Source organism: Anomalospiza imberbis, chromosome 1 (genome assembly GCF_031753505.1).
Source record: "Anomalospiza imberbis isolate Cuckoo-Finch-1a 21T00152 chromosome 1, ASM3175350v1, whole genome shotgun sequence".
NCBI lineage: Eukaryota > Metazoa > Chordata > Aves > Passeriformes > Viduidae > Anomalospiza > Anomalospiza imberbis.
In genome coordinates, this window is record NC_089681.1 from 36,841,136 (window position 1) to 36,859,391 (window position 18,256).

Here is an 18,256-nt window from a genome sequence, read left to right on the forward strand (position 1 = left end):
TGGCTTAAGAAAAGAGATGAGAAATTAAAACCGTGGAAGTTGTTACAGAACAAAACACTCTTCATACAGAATGTATAAACTGAGTGCATCTCAACAATTTCTGTCCTGGAAAGGAGAGCTACACTGTTGTAGCTGTCCATGTTCCACTGCCAAGACCTGCATGAGGAAAGGAATGTTTCTCACAGAGTCTTGAGAATGGAAAGGATGAGTGAGGCACCTCACCCTATTCCATCCTGGTAAAGGCAATTTCCATAGCACAATTCTTCTAATAAATAAAAATTAATTGTATTATACATCGTAATAATAGCTGATGTGTCTTAAAGAGCAGCAACATTCATACTCATCACTCAGGGGCTGAAACAAATAATTCATTCCCCTTATCATTTGGGCTAACTCCAGACATTGCAATTGAGTGTAGGCAGTCAGCATGAACCATCTATTGACATCTCACTGGAATTTTAACTTTGAAGAACAAATGTTATAAATCCTAATGCTTCCATTTCAAGACAGTTAACCAAGATAGCATCAACATTTAAAGATATACTGTGTATTACCTTTGTGTATTTCTTATTGTTTTTTTGACCCAGGCACAATTTTACTGAGCTTCTCTAGGGAGAAAAAGATGACAGTTTATATATATGATCTGCTGTTATTCTGTTCATCCACACTGTTTTGTGTACTTCAAATAAATACTATAGGGCAACAATGTATTGCAGACTTTGCTCCATACTTTGGGAGAGTTATAAAGATCAGAGTACCACATTTTTCAAAAACCTGAAGAAAGTTTACAGACTCTCAATGAGGACTTTGGCCGGTTTCTGTTCAAGGCAGGGATTGCTGCCTGCCTCAGTCCCTCTGCTCTGGAATTATTGTTCTCATATTTCCCTACTTAGCTGTCCTGTTTTTTTTAGTTTCTGGTGTTTTGCAGGAGGATGTTTGATTATCTGGGGATTTTTTAAAATTATGTTGTCTGAAATATTGCAGCTCTGACAGCAATGCTGGATAGGAAGGAGGCAGCTCTGTATAACTTCCTCTGCATATGGTTTGTCACAGTACTACAAATACTGGATCTTTTCTTTCCATGCATCTCATTTTCTTTCTTTGCATTTTTTGCTGCTGTGCAGGAGTAAAACAAGTTGTGTAAAGGGAGAGTAAAGACAAGCAAGGGTCCAGTATTAACTTCAGCAAGTTTCTGTCATGTGTTCAATTTTGGTGTGGTGAAAAATGTTTGAAGAAACTCAAGTGCATTTAAGTATTGGATAATTAACACTTTAGATCTGCAAAGTCATCATTGTTTTCATCATCACAGCATCTCCACTGGCAGCAGAAGGCAGGCATCTTTCATTTGTAGGTAGAGGATTGAAACAGAGAAAATGAAATTGACCACGATGAGAAACAATTGGATATTCCAAGTCCGAGGACAGGGCGTGAATTATTGGTCCATATTTGATGTGAATGGTTGTGAGAAGATTGTCCTGTTTTGTTAATGTTGGACTGGACTCTCTTGGCCAACTGATCTATTTTGTTATTTGGGGTATTTTTTTGGGTTTTTTTTTTTTTTTTTTGGGGCTTTTTTTTTTTTCCTTAAAGTGTTCATTAGTACATTAGTACATTTTATTAAAAGAATAACCCCAACATCCAAAGAGACAGTCTGCTACCTTGCTAGGAAGTGTTACTTTTTCCTGTAGGAGCTTGGCTGATAAGAACTTGGTTATTTACAATGTTTTAGGCATACAAGTGGTACGAACTTGGATACCAAAGAGGTCACTTTGCATCAGTTTGGCAGCGCTCACTCTACAATGTCAAGGGACTGAAAGCTCAGCCTTGGTGGACAGCAAGGGAAACTGGGTATACAGAACTGGTGAAGGTAAGGCTTCATTATACTTTTTGTTAAAATTACGGCTATCATTTCAGTTATTAAGCAGAGAAAATGCTAATCAATAAGGTCAGAGCTACTGACTGTGAATTCCAGATGACACTGTCAGACTGAGCACAAGACTTAAGTAAGATACTATAATATAAGCTTAGACATTTTCAAATTTGAGAATAGGGACAGGATGGCTGAAATTATTAATAAATACAAAATTTGCATGGTAGACAAATGTAACATCTCAAGTGGAAAATGACAGCATTTGGTAATTTCTGGAATACCCACTGTGAATTTTTAATTTGTCAGGAAAGGATGTGCTTTTGAGCCCTTGTGTAATACTTAGTGACTTTGGAAGCTTTTAATTGCATGAGAGAAACAAGTGTAGATTCCCAGTGATGGATTTAAGAAAAAATAGTAATGCAGAATTTAAATTCTTTGAAAGGCTATTTATTTATTTATTTATTTATTTATTTAATGCAAGGCAAGTAGTGTGGTTATTGTTCATAACAATTTCCAAAATTGCTTTTTTTAAATTAATTTATCATAATTCTAATAATAATTCCTAAAAAAATTTGGAGGAGCCTTTTTTCCTGTATGTTTCAATTATTAGTGTGTGGTTTAGAGATACTATTATGGATAAATAATTTAAACCCATAAAAGTATATTTGTAAGGAACAAATTCCTTCAGAGTGGTTATTTCTTTATACTTAGTTACATAGCATATTTTAAAAAAACACTATGGAATGATGGTTATTTAAAAAAAAAAAGTAGTTTAAAAAGGAAGATTGTTCTTTGTTATGGTTTTGATGGCAACAAAAATAAGGCTAGAAATTTAGATTAAAGTGTGATTCTCCAATGTAATCTCAGCCACACCAAAAAGCAGTGAGCTTTATGGACTAGCACATGAAATGTGCTCCTATTGAACTAATTCTTGAGGTATGTGGGGAATGGATGCTTCTTGCCATAAAAGATAGGGAAAAACTGGGAACTTCTTAATATGTTTCTGTCAAACAAAAAGGAAATATACATATTATTTGATTGGTGTTTTAGAGCTACATGCAGTGTTGTTTTACAGTTCCTTACATGTAAACCTTTCAAATTCCTGTGTCACAGAAGGTAATGACCCATTCACCCTTGGCTTGAGTCAGCTTTGAAGGGTGAAAGAATTCAGCTGATGTTACAAAATGGCCAGAGCTTCACCTTGAAGGGTTTTTTTTCAGATAAATCAGGCCATATATGGAGGCCTTGGTTTGGATCAGCATCTTGAGTGGCTCCTAGAAGAGCTGCTCAGAAAACCAGCAAGGATAAAAATTCACCCCTGATCTCCACAGTACAACTGCCTCTTTGGAATTCAGTAATACCTTTTCATTCTAATCATTTGGTGGTACGTGTTTATTAGCAATATGTCAGTGAATCTAGATTAAATTGCGACTAGTAATTTACTTGCACAGGTATCATAACTTTGGAACAGTAAGATCTTTAAGACAACACTCACAGTTTAAAGTATAAAGCCAAAATGTAGCTATACACATCAGGACAAATATTCGTATTGTTGGGTTTTTTTGGAATTCAAGAAAGTATTTGAAGTTTTGAAAGAAAGCAGGTTCAATTCTAATTACATACAATGCTGCAAGCAAGACTAGAAGTAGTATTCTTCAGGAAGGAGCAAAAAATTATTGATGACATTAGTTTTCTAATTTCTGAAGTACTCCAACTTCTGTACATGTTTTAGTTAGAAAAATTATTTCTCCTTCTCACAGAGCAAAAACCAATCAACAATTAGTTCCTACTGCTTCATTTCATTACATTTCTCTTACTTCTGTGTGGGAAATATGGGAAATGCTTCCAAATCACCGTGGTAGAACTCAGTATGGATATATACTGCACACAGCACTGGAGGCCCTGCCCCTCTCTCTGAGTTTCACTGCTTGTTAAATGGGAATGAACTATTTTTATACCAATAACTTGGTATCTTAATAATGCTAAGTGAGCATTTATGTGGGGCTGGGGCAGTAGTAAAGCTGAACTCTCTTTGGTTCAGTCCATTAACCAGCACAGCTGTGGTGGGTGACATCTTATAGCACAGACCTGGCTTGATTTTCTTACAAGAGGTCATCTAGTTTCTTGGGCCTAGAGATGGAGATGTGAATTTTGACACTGCCTTGCTTCTTCCACAGAAATCCTAAAAAGAAAATTGTCTTTTTTCAGTATTCTCAGTTTAATAACTTCCTTCTGAGGGGTATTCAGCTTAACTAGCTGTAATCATACAGATGTGAGACAAACTGTCCATGCTAGTGGCATTGTTTGCAAGTGAAAAAAGGGTTATTTCCACAGGATGTTTCATTTTTATGATGATGAATAACTGTGTAAGCATGGCATGTCTCCTTTTCTGGTGTTAGCTGTTCTACTGCTTTACTTTAAAAATGGGTCCTGATGCTTAACTTCCTGATGGGTTAAAATAAGACAATCTCATACTTTATCTTTTTTTTTTTTACCTGCTTGCCTGGATGTCTTAAGGAAGAGGGTTTCGGGTTGGGCTTTTTTTGGTGGGGGGAGGTGGGGAAGACTGAGAATATCTCAGTAACACTTATCTGGACATTGTAGATCTTAATTAGTGGAACTGTGCTGAAGGGAAGTGGAGTTTTGAATCTCTCTGCAGCTCACTGAGACTTAATGTTTTTCCTTGAAAGAATAGGGAGAGGGACCTGATTTCTCAGGCAGAAGAAAATAGAAATCTTTATATTAGGAAGGGTGTGGTGAGTGATATATGTAGACATGTTCTGCTAATGTTTCTGATTTACAGGCATTTTAGACCCTTGGATCTGGGAATTCAAGAAACTGTCTTTCTCTTTTTATCTCAGCTGAAAGGAAAACTTACTTTCATCTTTAAAAACCCATCCTTTTCCCTCAGGATGATTAGCTTTCCTCAGCCAATCTTACCGAGTCATTGCATCTTTCTCCAGTACCTTCTGTAGAACCCCATTCATAGCATTATTCTATTCTGGTGCTCATTTAAAAATAATAAAAGAGTTACAATGGTGTTGGATCCTAGAGACTTTCCACTGGTCTGAAATTAATATGTAGGCAATGACTTAAGTAACTTTGTCCTTTCTGCATGTTGTGTCCTTTGACTTTTGGAAAGGACCCAGACGATGCTTTGCCAATAATTTACCACAGTGAATTGGTGATTGATTTTAAGTAGAACTTGTATTGCTGCTTTTCTCTGATGGCTTAGATTTTATTATATAAATTTTCAAGTACCTCAAGAAAAGTGCAGGAAGACAATGAAAGTATTGGCAGCAGCACATATCTTTATAGTTTTCCATAGGTTGACAGCTGGGCCTTAATGGTTGAGGTAATGATTGCTAAACATTCATAGTCAAAGGAGAAATTAAATTGAAATGTGTGTTTAAAGTGTGGTTGGATGCTTTAAGGGAAGACTTGTGTTGAAAAGAGCGAAGATGGTGCATACAAATGCTGATGTTTAAGCTCTGTGAGTGATTGAATGGGTACAAGGAATCTATTTTGAATGGTTTAAAACACTGCTCCTTGCTTGGAGGTTATCAGCATTACCCAGTGGAGATGTGGTAACTGATTGTGAATGCTTTCCTATTCTGTTTCAATAACAAAGTGAGTACATTAAACTCTTCACCACGATTTTATTTTATAGTTCAGTGGATTAAAATGGATGTGTGGTCAGTTGTTATGCCTCACATGAAGGGTAGCAACCTCTTAATCTCTTCCTGTGTCATTTATAACCAGGCATTGAATGGGTTTGACGGCACAGAGTAAGGATACTTTCAATGTAATAGTCTCACATAAAAACCTCCAGTATTAAAAAATCCCTATTTAAATAAAATCTACATTATTGCCAGATGTACAGCAACTGTAAACTTCAATTTTTATTAGGAACTGTATTTAAAAAGCCATATGGAGGTTTATGGTAATCAGCTGCTAGCTAACAAGTACATATGCTCCCAGTGCTGGCTGCCTCCTGATTTTTCACTTGTAATCAGGATACTGCACCAAATATAATATGAATTTTTTGCTCTAACCTGGAGCTTGAATCCTTACATATGACAGAGCCGCAAGTATATTTAACTTTTTTCCTGCAGACACCAACTCTTGGATCAGGAGCTGTAAGTCCAAGTCCTGGACTTAATCATTATGCTTGAATGTTTTTTTGTGTTCTTACTATTCAAGGTATCCCTGAGAGTCTGTAGTATCTGAGAGACCAAGGCTGGGTGGCATTTGAACTGCCCACTTTATTTCTCCCTAGGAGCTGTCTGTTGGTCATTATAAAACACTATCAGTGTGTTTTACAGGTGGGGGGGGGGGGGTCTATGTTTTCACTATATAAACCCTATTGATTTCTGAGCAATTTATGTCTAAAACCACTGAGGATTTAGCTCAAAATTTATGAGATGTATTCAAATGAATTTGTATCTAACACACTGGGGAGGGAGCCTTTAAACACAAGGACAAACACTCACCTGTATAGGTTAACCTTCAACCTGTGGCACTTGACAGCGAGAGTGGAGGTGACAGAGCAGCTGTTGCCTACAATGCCTTGGACCACCAGTGCTCTTCATGTGTCATCTTGCCTGCATGGATGAATGCTCCCTCTTACCTTTTTTCAGCTGAGGAAGTAGGAGGAGTTTGAGGAAGCACAGAAGAACTTGGAATATTTTTTGAACTTTTCCAGTTTTGTTGCTCTATATCACTTTTAATTGAAGCTGGTGGGAGTGTAGGTTATTTTCTTGTTTCTCTTCTCCAGCCAGTGCAAAACCAGGTACTCAAGCTGGCATTTCCTTTTGTAGATAGGGTAGTGCTGATTAAATAGCAGCAGTGTTCTCATATACATCTCTGATTAGGTGGAAATTTTCAATCTTTTTTTTGTACCTTACATTTTGGAAAAGTCAGTTTTCCAAAGATATTTAAAAAAAAAAAAACTTAACTCCAAAACAATTCTTTGCAATTTTACTTAATGCTAGTTGTTAAATGAGTGTTACAGAAACCATCAATGAGGGAGGATAATGTGAATACACTAGGAAAAATAAGTGTTCTTCCCCATTTTTTGATAGGTGAGAGAAAAAAACCATTTTTTTATGATAGAGATTACTATAATAACAGAAGTAAAATCCATATTTTCATACATTTTAGCCTAGCTAAAATGGTTCTAGTGGGAGAAAGTAGCTGTATTATAGATGTGTTCTAGCCAAAGTTTGCTTTGTTGAGCCTTTTATGATCTAGCAATATAAACCTATTTTGTCAGATCAACTTTTCCTTTAAGTAAAGAAAACTCAAGTGGAACATGCAACTGTTTAATTTACATGAGGCTGGCTAATAATCATATGAAGTTTTAATACTAAAAGGGGGCACTTATGTCACCTAGCACCTATATCACCTTTTACTCATTATATAAGGAGGAAGTGTGGGAACATAGCATAGTTTATTTCAGTGTGAAATGGATTGAAGATGTCTTACAGAAATGCATTGTTCAAGAGCACAGAGGAAAAATGAAAACTATTCACCCAAAATAAGGTTTAGTGAGAAAAGTAAGCTGCTGGGAAATTGAAGTTACTTTTATCCAGATCCATTGTTATACTGTGGGTTTTCCATTTATATTGCTATAACATTAAAATTACTTATTATTGGTAGAATAAAAGGTTTTCTAAGATATCTGATTTCTCCAACTATGATGTCCTAAGGCAGCAGAGAACAGAAATTTTAATTCTGTTTTTTTGTGGGTTTGTATGTATGAAGTGTAAAGCAACTCACATGTTCTCAATTGTTGTGTCCATAAATGATCACCTGGCATTTCAAGTTGTATATATATGATTTTTGCAATAGCATCAACACATGCAAGTGAATCTCAGCAAGCTTTTTTGAAGGTTTAAATCATAAATTTCTACTCAAGCGGTGTGTTTAAATTTGGCCTCTTTGGCCTGTAATATTCTGCCAACACCTGGAGTTCCAGGTTAAATGAATGGTTTTCCAGTTACAGGAATGATTCCAGGTCACATGCACAGCCTTTAGGAAGATCAATACATTTAGCTTGCAATACAAAAAATACTTAAAGAGCCCTTAAGCTCATCAAAAAGCAAGTTAAAGTGAGGCCTCATCTGCAAAGAAGCTGGCTATTGTTGAAATCTTACAATCCCAATGCAATTGAATCTGAAGAGTGGTATGAAAGTTATTTTTCCTGCCTTAACATGTCAGAAGGGAATAGAATTTAAAGCAACTTGATAATAACAATTAACACTTTCTTTTATTGCTTTTAAATATTAAAAAAAAAACTAACAACGGCAGGAAAAAATAAAAATTATACGAAAGACAAACACAGTAGTTTCTCAGTGCAGTAACATGGCTCTCTCAACAGTCCTTAGAGAAAAACTGGAAGCTCATTCGGGATGAAGGTCTTGCTGTGATGGATAAAAAACGAAGCCTCTTCCTGCCTGAAGATGAGAATCTACGGGAAAAAGGAGACTGGAGCCAGTTTACCTTATGGCAGCAAGGTAAAACATTCTGTATTTCTTCTCTTACCTCAGTTTCATGATCTCAGATTAACATAGTGTAATAAGGAGTACCAACACAGCTTTTGCTAGAACTGTTTTTGTAATTAGTATGTAGAGAGGAAGGGAACTGATGAAACAGTGTTTAGGACCCCTGTGACAATGAACAGGAGTTCTTCATTCTAAACCATGTTGTCCTCAAATACCTCTAAGGGTCCCTTGAGTACGGTGACTGTTCAATGAGTGTACTCCTCTTCTGGCAAGGCTGCCAGCTCTTTACCTGGTAATACATAGTACGGATGAGCCTGAGTGAAGATGAGGACTTGGGAGAAGGCACATCCTCAATTCTGTGTTGCCAGCTAAGGGAGATCTGTCATTTAGAAACAGTATGAGAAAAGGATACAACTTTAATATGCCTGCTGCCCTGCCCCTGAGCTGTGCACTGGGAGGCCCAACTCTTGGAATGACCTTTAATTCTTATAAAACTCCACATATGAAAGAGTACTGTAAAATAAATGTATATCAAAATATAATCTGGTGTTGAAATTTTATGATACTGGGGTGTTTTAAATATTTTTTTTCTACGCATCCACATTAGTGATTATACATTTAAAATAATACTTTTTAAATGGTAGAAAGCCTGGTGTTCACAAATAATGTAAAAGTAAAATGTGTAGGATGCTATGATATTACAACATGGAGGTACTTAGGTTGCACAGTCCATAAAATGGGAATAGTAATATTTACCTGTCTCTCAGTGTCAGATCTTTGGCAGCTTTGCTGGTCTTCTGGAAATATTCATTCATTGCTCTTACCAATGCTCTATGCATTATTTTCACTAGGGAGAAAAAATGAGAATGCTTGTAAAAGTGTTCCGAAAACATGTGCTTTATTGGAAAGATTCCCGGAGGCTACTGGCTGCAGAAGAGGGCAGGTACCTGGCAAACTTCTTCATTTTTACAAATTCATTGTAATCACCCGGTAGGAGGGGATTTTGAGGAATAGACGGACATGTACAGAGGAATGCACAATTTCGGTATATTTAATGATGCCTCAAGCGCACGATAAACTTAACAATAAAAATATGCCCTATTTTAACTGTCAGCAAATACCAGGTGCAATATGTTAGCTGAAGCCTTTCTATGGACTCTTGAGTTGAGCCATTTTACCTTGTGTTTCCTGGGAGCTCATGGTAGGTAAGTAGTTATTTACCATGGGTCAACCAGTAAGTAATGCCTTACTAAACCTCAGCCTGAAGTGACCTGATCTGACTCATAGCCTAACTCTGCTTTCAGCAGGAGGTTGGATTAGGTCCTTTCAAACCTGAGCTTTTCTTTGTTTTCTGATATGAACCTAACTTCACATGACTAATTTGGTGAGCCAGATTGTCACTGTGATAAACTTCACCTGGCTACCCCATCCTGGCTGCATTAGACAGAGGGAGAATCACCTGTTGGAAGCCAAGCAGTGCTGCCACATTCTTCTTTCCTGAAGGTGAAAGAAAGAAATTTTATATCTATGAGTGTGAGCACCAATAAAATTTGTTTCAAGTGCCTACGATGACTATTCAGCTATCAGTTAACCTCACTTAATCATGCAGTAGACCTGTATGGGTCAATACACATGTAGTGGCTCCGTAGGACATAAGTTTTCATTTTTTTCCAAGTTATTATATTTTGTCTACAATGACTACATGAGAATATCCTTCACATGGCAAAATTAAGGATTCAAAATTTGAAAAGCACAGTGCTAATGTAGCCCTAATTCAGACTCTTGAGTGTATGTGTTCATCTTTTTGACCAGTCCCTTGCTTTTGATGTGCAGAACTACACTGGGTGGCTACTGCTGTGGGAATGAACAAAGCTGTTGTTCCATGGATTGGTTGCAAAGGCAGGATGTAGTTAATATAACTGATGAGAAGTCATCACACTCACTGTGGCTACAAGAAAACTGCTCTCAGTCACATCCAGAGCCAAAGTAGATCTGTCCCTGAGAGCAGATTCTCTTTGAGAGCTACTGTTTTGTTCTTCATTTCTTGGTGCCCTACATGTTATCACCACGATATGGTTTGCAGAGATGTTGTATATTTACAGCTGTAGCTGTAGTCACATGTTTTGAACATATAAATGTAAAATAATCTGAAAAGTCATGCTCTAGAAGTCTAAAGTTTTACATCCACTATTGTGAGAGGCCTAGGAAAATTTTAGTTTTATGCTAGCCATGACTCAGATGTTACTGCTAAAATAAAATATCAGCTGATCTCTATTCACACACAGAAGCACTGGTAAGCAATGTGAGCAAACACAATCAGGAAATAAGAAATTCTGTGGTGGATAGACTATTTGGATGCTTTGGTCACCTCATGTAGTGACAAAGAAAAATGAAATGTAAAATAATCAACTACCTGCTCAGTGCTGCTGAGACACTGTATAGAACAATAGGAAGTGATCAAAATTGTAGCATTCTTCTGAAAAACAGCGGTAAACTAAAAGTATCACAGCTAGTTTTAATTCTGGACATTTCTTACATTGCAGCCATAGTACAACTCATTGGTAGTTTAGAACAATTGACCTATAGCACTTGAGCACAGCAGGCAGATATAATTCACAGACATATCCAGATTGATCTGCATGGGCAGATAATGTACGTGACAGCAATCAATCTTCACTGCTGGCATATTAACATTACAAAAATTGTTTAGCTCAGATATTAGTAAATATCCTGCATCACCAGTTGTTTGCATTGTGTTAGGGTCTAACACATCACGGTGTAGCAGAGTTGGGTGGGAGGATCTGTGTTCACCAGAGCCATTGGAGCTCATCACTTGCTGTCATAAGAAACTGCCAGTAAACTGAAACCTCAGCTTAGAGGCACAAAAAAAACCTCAGACAAAAGGCACACACTGTCTTCTGCTGATTTTGTTAACAGGTGAAGAGCATGCAACACCTTAATCTGTAAGATTTATCAAAACTACTCTGTCCCAGCCAAATGTGCACATTTCTCAGTTGAAAAGGTTCTTCTCATCACTGCCATGCATTATTCACACTTCCTGTTCTCTGAGTTGTTGTAGAATGAATCAAAAAGGTTGAGGTGAGAAGGGATATCTGGGGATTATTTAGTCCAACCCCTTGCTCAAGGTTGATGAATTAGAGCAGGTTGCTGTGTCCAGCCAGGTTTTGAATGCCTCTGAGGATAGAGACTCTACCGCCTCTCTGGGCAACCTGTTCCTGTGTACAGTAAAAAAAGTGTTTCCTTATGCTTAAACGGCATTTCCTGTGTTTCAATCTGTGTCCATTGCCTCTTTCCCTGGATGCCATTGAGAAGAGCCTGCCTCTGCCTTCTCCACTCCTCTCATCAGGTATTTATATGCATTGATAAGATCCTTTCTTGAACCTTATGTTCTCCAGGCTGAACAGTCCCAACTGCCTCAACTTCCCCTTGTATGTTAGATTCTCCCACCCCTTAATCCCCTTTATACCCCTTCACCTGCTCCAGTGTGCCCACGTCTCTCTCACATAAGTAGCCCAGAACTGGGTCCAACATTTAAGATGTCTCACCAGCTCTGAGGGGAAGGATAACCTCCCTCAACAGGCTGCCAGAGCTCTCCATAATGCAGCCCTGGAAGCTGTTGGTGGCTTTGCTGCAGTGCTGGCTCCTGTTTAATTTGGGCACTGTGAGGACCTTTTGAGGGTCCCCCTGTGAGGACCCCACAATCTCTTTCTAGAAAGTTGCCTTCCAGACAGTTGTCCATCAGCCTGTATTGGTGTATGCCTCCCTAGTGCAGAATTTTATACTTCTTTTTGTCAAGTATTTTAAGATTGTGTTTCATCCTTTCTCCATCCTGCAAGGTCTTTATGAAAGGCAGCAAAAAAAAAAAAAAAAAAAAGTAGTGTATTGGCCATTCCTATTCAATTTTCTATCATCTGCAAACTTGCTGAGGGGGATGCACTCTGTACCATCTTCTGAGTCACTGTGAAGCTCTTAAACAGTGCTGGACCCAGTACTGAGCCCTGGGATGCACCTCTAATGAGTGGCCCTCAGCTGGATTTTGTGTCTCTGATTATAACTTGTTGAGCCTGGCTTAAATGCCAGGCTTCAATCCTCTTCACTGGGAACTTATCTAGATTCTATTTCCACACTTTGTTGATTAGGATGTTTATGGCAGACTCTTCAAAGACTTAACATTGAGATGAACAATATCCACCAAGCTAGAAACCTCACCATAAAAAGCTGGTATAGTACAGAATCCCCTTCATAAACCCATACTGGCTACACCCAGGTACATTCTTTTCCTTCATGTGTTTGAAAATTGTTTCCAGGATTTCTTGCTCCATCACCTTTCAAGGGCTGACATGAGGCTGACTAGACAGTAGCTCCTCAGACCATCCTACTTGCCCTTCTTGAAGATAGGAACGTTTCCTTTCTACCAGGGGACCTCTGCTGGTGGCAGTGACCTTTCAAAGATTGCGTGGGTTTTGTATGGATTCACATCAGACATTTCCCTCAGGCTTCATGGGTGCATCCCATCAGGACCCATGAACCAGGTTGTTGAGTTTGTTTGAATGTTCCCTAACTGATCCACAGAAGATCAATCACCAGTGCTCCAGTCTATTTAACTGGTCTCAGGTGCCTGGCACTGCTCAAAGTCAGTCATACCAGTAACAATTGAGGCAAAGAAGACATGTAGTTCCTCAGCCTTTTCCATGTCCTCATCCTCCATGTCCTCATCCTCCATGTCATCAGATATCCTGTCATGTTTAGTAGCTGGGCATGTTTTCCCTAGACTTCCTTTTATTGCTGAGATATTTGTGGGAATCTCTCCTGTTACCCTTCAATTCTATCTCCAGATTCAGTGCCAGGAGAGCTTTGACTTTCCAAACCTTATCCCTGCCCATGCAGAGAGTGTCTCTACAGTCTTCCTGGGTGACCTGACCCTGCTTCTGCCTTCTGTATGCTTCCTTTTTGTGTTTCATTTTTTTATGGGTTGCCTTGCTTCCTGCACATAGGAATTATTGAGTTTGGACAAGGTGCTACTCAAAAACCACCTGGCTGTCCTAGGCCCCTGTTCTCTCATGGGATTTTTCTCAGCAGATCCCTGAGTAAGACCAAATATTCTCTCCTGAAGCTGTGGGTAGTAATTCTGCTTTTTTACTTTCTCCACCCTCTCATGATCTTGAACTCCACCTTCTCATGGTTGCTACACCCAAGGCTGACAGTGACCCCAAAGACATGTCATCTGAGAGGGGCTGGCCAATCTGATGAACACAAGCCTTGTGTCTCCTATTGTCCATCCTTTTAAATCTTTCCATAGGAAAGAAAGTCTTTTTTCTGACTGTAGGCAGGAGATAATTATTTTAGACCTGAAATGTGAATACTGGTTATTTTAAGTAAAATTAAAACTATGTACTTTCACCCATAAACACACCCCTGGTTTCACACACCACAAGACATATGTTTTGTAGTATTAAATGCCTTTAGGATATGAGAGAGAATTGCTGCTGAAACTCAAACAAAAGATGGCATTACACTTTTCACCCATCACCAAGGATGAGTCTAAATTAAGTCCTAACTCCCAGCAGCATGGTTGTGAAACAGAATGTGTTGAAAAATGTGCCTTTCTCTTCTTGCAGATCAAATATTCTATCATGCACCCAGGGACTCATGTGTGGCCCCACACAGGGCCCACCAATTGTCGGCTGAGGATGCATTTGGGCTTGGTGATCCCTAAGGAAGGCTGCAGAATACGGTGTGCCCAAGAGAACAGGTATAGTTGCAATATTGGTGGTTTTTTTTACTGTTTTGGGGGGAAGGGGGTTGTTTGCTTGCTTGGTTGTTTTTCTGGGTTTTTTTCCCCCACTTTCCTCAAGACTGAAGAAAGGAATGGGACTGCATGTAGTTAAAAAAAAGAAAAAGAGAGAGTGTTTTGATGACCAGGATGTGTAATATATTTCATTAAACAAGCAATTTGCACTCTGACTCATGGTACAAACTTATAAATATCAGTTCTGAAACAGTACCAGGAGAACCTTCTGAGACAAACCTGCTCTTCTCTGCTATGGCATGGAAATAACAATAGGTTTGGTCAATGGGGTCTCTGTTTACTTTTACAATGCCAGACTAATATTGCTGCAGGCAGAGTTCCTATATTTATTTTGATTGTGGAGAGACATAGAATTTGTTGCTGCTTTGGCAGAGGCTGACTGAGATATACCTATATTTTCACTGCTGTGACAGAATACAGAAGCCTCCTTTTCAGCTAGTATTATTTGTTATAATTCAGTTAAAATATTCCAGTTGAATTTGATCTCAAGATGAAGACATCTCTGACGTTTTAGGCCAAATGAATTACTCAGGTGGCAATTTTATTATAAAGTGTGCTTTAAGGGAAGTTTCTTACCCATGAAAAATTGTACTGAATTTCAAGTCAGTTTTATCTCTGTTTGCTCAGTCCAAAATGAAATTAAATGCAATAGCTTATACATTTACAATCAGGGCATATACTCCCCTTAGAAAGATGGGAAAATCTTTCTAATGATGGGAAAATGCTACGTTTTTTGTATTATATTATTAAACACAGAAAGAAAAGTGTAGTGTTAATTATATCGCTTATTGCTTACAGGCTAAATTTACTGGACTTAAGTGAAGTTCTCATGATGCTTAATATCTGTACATATATTTTGAAAGATTCTGCAGCTTCTGACAGCAACAAGAGCTAATTTTGAATTATTTTCAATGTAATAATGTAATTAATGGTATAAATATAATTAATTTGATATTGAGAAATGAAATGCTACTCCTGTCTGCATGACTGCAAAGGAGTTTTTTTTTATAACATTTGAAAACAACCACAACTGGAAATCTTTGGAAATTTTGAGGATAGAAGTATCTAGCTGTTAATAACCAAAAGTGTTGTTACTATACTCTCCTGACAACATGTAGCTTCTAGTCAGTGTTACAACCTACACTGCCTACATCTAGGAAGTGACGGAAGTTTTTTTCCAGCATTCCAATCCAATATCCAAAACAAGTTGGGTGGAGGGAGAGGTAGCTAATTGTCTTAGAGGACTGATATAGAGGCGTGGAGTCTTTTCACTTTAGGACATTAATGTGAGTTCAGATTGGTGGTGTTTGCATGGCATTACCATTAGGTGGCTGTTTAGTTGCTGGTGTGAACAAAAAAGTGGTTTTGCTCTGCTGCCAAGAGAGCAGGTGTCCTCAGCTCACCACCTGTTATAAGGCTGGCACCCTTCTTCGTCTTAACCTGGACAGAAGGGATAATCCTGTGGAGAATGAACTTAACTACCTCCTTGGTAGCGACACTCCCTCGAAGTCAAGAGCAGAAAAATGCCTGTTGCTGCAGACAGAACATAGAGCATGTCAGTGTCCAGATTCCAGAACCTGGTTCAGTCTTATGCGTCCGACATACTCATTTCACATGTAAAACACTCAAGAGCTGACTACAACTTCTGCTGAAATGTGTTAAGATTAGTTGCTTACAGCAAGAGCTGTACATTCAGAAACAAGGGCAAGATTTTCCCTGGAAACACTCCAAAGTTTGTCTACTGCAGGCAGTGAAAGGGCTTTTATATATCCTTCCCCTATGGCAGAGGAGGTATGTGAACTACTGGCAAAGGGAATGGTGTCAGGGGGAAGACTTAGCTTGATCAATTTCCATTCCTTTCCTCCTGGTGGTTCAGAGCAGTGGTAAACTGGTGGTTTCCAATAGGAGAGCTGGCTGGAAGAGGAAGGTTAGCATCAAGCCTTTTCTGGCCTCCTGTGCCACTGCTGTGTGCGTGAAAGAGCCAACAGAAACAATGAGAATTTAATGCTTGGTTACCTTTATGCCACCCAACCTGGTTGTTTAGAGGGTTACAATGCAACTCATCATTTGATGGACAGGCAAATCAGCACAGTCTAGTGCTGTCGTTTACTCCTTCATTTGCAAAAGAGCTTTTTGCAGCTGTTTGGAGTTGGTGTACCTTGCAGTTGAGGGCCACAAAGATGATCAGAGGGCTGAAACACCTCTGCTATGAGGAAAGGCTGAGAGAGCTGGGGTTGTTTGACTTTGAGAAGAAAAGGGTCCAGAGAGACGTCATAATAGCCTTTAAATACTTGAAGGGAGCTTTTAGGAAAGATTGAGAGAGTTTGTATCAGATAGGTTACAGCAGGACAAGGGGTAATGCTTTTAAATTAAAAGTGGGTCAGTTTAGATGCCATATAAGGGAGAAGTGTTTTATAGAGAGAGTGGTGAGACACTGGAACAGGTCACCCACAGGGATTATAGATGTTCCATCCCTGGAAACGTTCAAGGTCAGGCTGGACAGGGCTTTCAGCAACCTGATTTGAGTTGAAGATGTCCCTGCTCATTGCAGGTTTTGCCTTTAAAGGTTCTTTCAACCCAAACTACTATGATTCTATGTTTCTTGTTCTGTGTAGCATTGATAATTTTAGGTCACTTGGCCATTTTGAAGTCCCAGCTCTGTAAAGTGCAGGGTATAATGCATGGAAATGGTAGGTAAATCATATCTAGTTGTCATAATCCAACATCGCTATCAAGGAAGGTAACCTTATGTTGAAATGAAGGTGAAGCTTAGAGCCATTATGCAGAAGCCAGTCTGGGATCTCACCTTTAACAGGAGACACTAGAGCTGATATGGAAAATTATCTGGAAACTAACCCAAAGTGGCTCAGCACCAGACCAGAACAATATGGTCCCTGTGTTACTACTGAGAAGTGTTTCTCACACCATCAGGCTTCTAGAAAACATTTATTTGCATGCTAATAGTGGGGTTTGTAGCCTTTTCAAAAGGGACTAATAGTCCCATCAGCTTTATGACTTTTTCTTTGTTGTGCAAAACAGCCGATCCCATTATGATGCAAATGATAGAGCGGGGGTTTTAACCTCTGAAGCTACTTCATCTGGGTGCCTGGGTTTTTATTGTCCTTAACTGAGTTGCACTTTCAGGCTATTTAGAGCAGTTCTTTTCAGACTTGATTTAATTAAAAAAAAAAAAAAAAGGAGAAAAAAGAATAAAAAAGAAACAAAAAAAATCTCAAAAAACCCCAAACCAACAGAAAACCCAGCTACTTCCCCCAACAAGAAAAACAACACTAGATCTCAATTGCTTCAGACAAAGCAAAGCCAAATCCTCCAAGCCTCCCCACCAAACACCCCTCGAGCCACCTCCCAAAAAAACCCTACTCAAACCCGCCCAAAATCAACCACCCCCAAAAAACCCCAGGAGAAAACTGCCAAAAATAAACCAACCCCAAAAACCTAAACCAAACTAATTATACAACCCAAAGTCCGCTTGAATTTTTTTACCACATTACAGCATTACAAGTGGTTTACTCCCATGGACTTTAATAAAACCAGTGTAACTTTAGTGCAGTACCAGTAACTCAGGGTCTGTGTGACATACAGCATTTTCGTTACCAGATAGCTGATGTGGTAACAAAAAACCCCACATGATCATATTTGAAACCTGCAAAAGGCTGTTTATCTAGGCCTTTAAGGCATGCGCATGCAAGTGTGATTTTTTTTTACTATGTTATGCTTTTTTGAAAAACTATGTTTAGCTGATTTCAATTGATCCTATTTCAATTTCTCTTCAGAACCTTACAGCACAAACCCATAAATGTTGATGGTTACTTTTTTCCTCTTGCTGAATTAAAAATATGGAGATGAACTGGAAGTATGAACCTAGTTTTCACCCTGTTTTTGAAAAAAGAAAATTGTTTTCTCTGTAAATGAATATAGCTGAGTGAGCTTAAGCAATGCATTTCCATCTTTGAAGGCAATGCCTTTGTTTCTTTACCATTGTTACTGTTCACAGTGCTTACTTCCCTTGAGGGCATCCATCCTCTTGGA

At 38.6% G+C, this 18,256-nt stretch overlaps 1 protein-coding gene across 1 annotated transcript in view; it reads left to right on the forward strand.

Annotated features, from left to right (window-relative positions):
• Positions 1-18,256, forward strand: part of ASPH (aspartate beta-hydroxylase) — a 110,820-nt gene that overhangs the window by 88,766 nt on the left and 3,798 nt on the right. The window contains exons 21-24 of the mRNA XM_068187976.1: positions 1,730-1,867; positions 8,253-8,388; positions 9,228-9,319; positions 14,016-14,149. Coding sequence (XP_068044077.1) covers positions 1,730-1,867; positions 8,253-8,388; positions 9,228-9,319; positions 14,016-14,149 — 500 coding nt within the window. The remainder of the gene's footprint in view (positions 1-1,729; positions 1,868-8,252; positions 8,389-9,227; positions 9,320-14,015; positions 14,150-18,256) is intronic.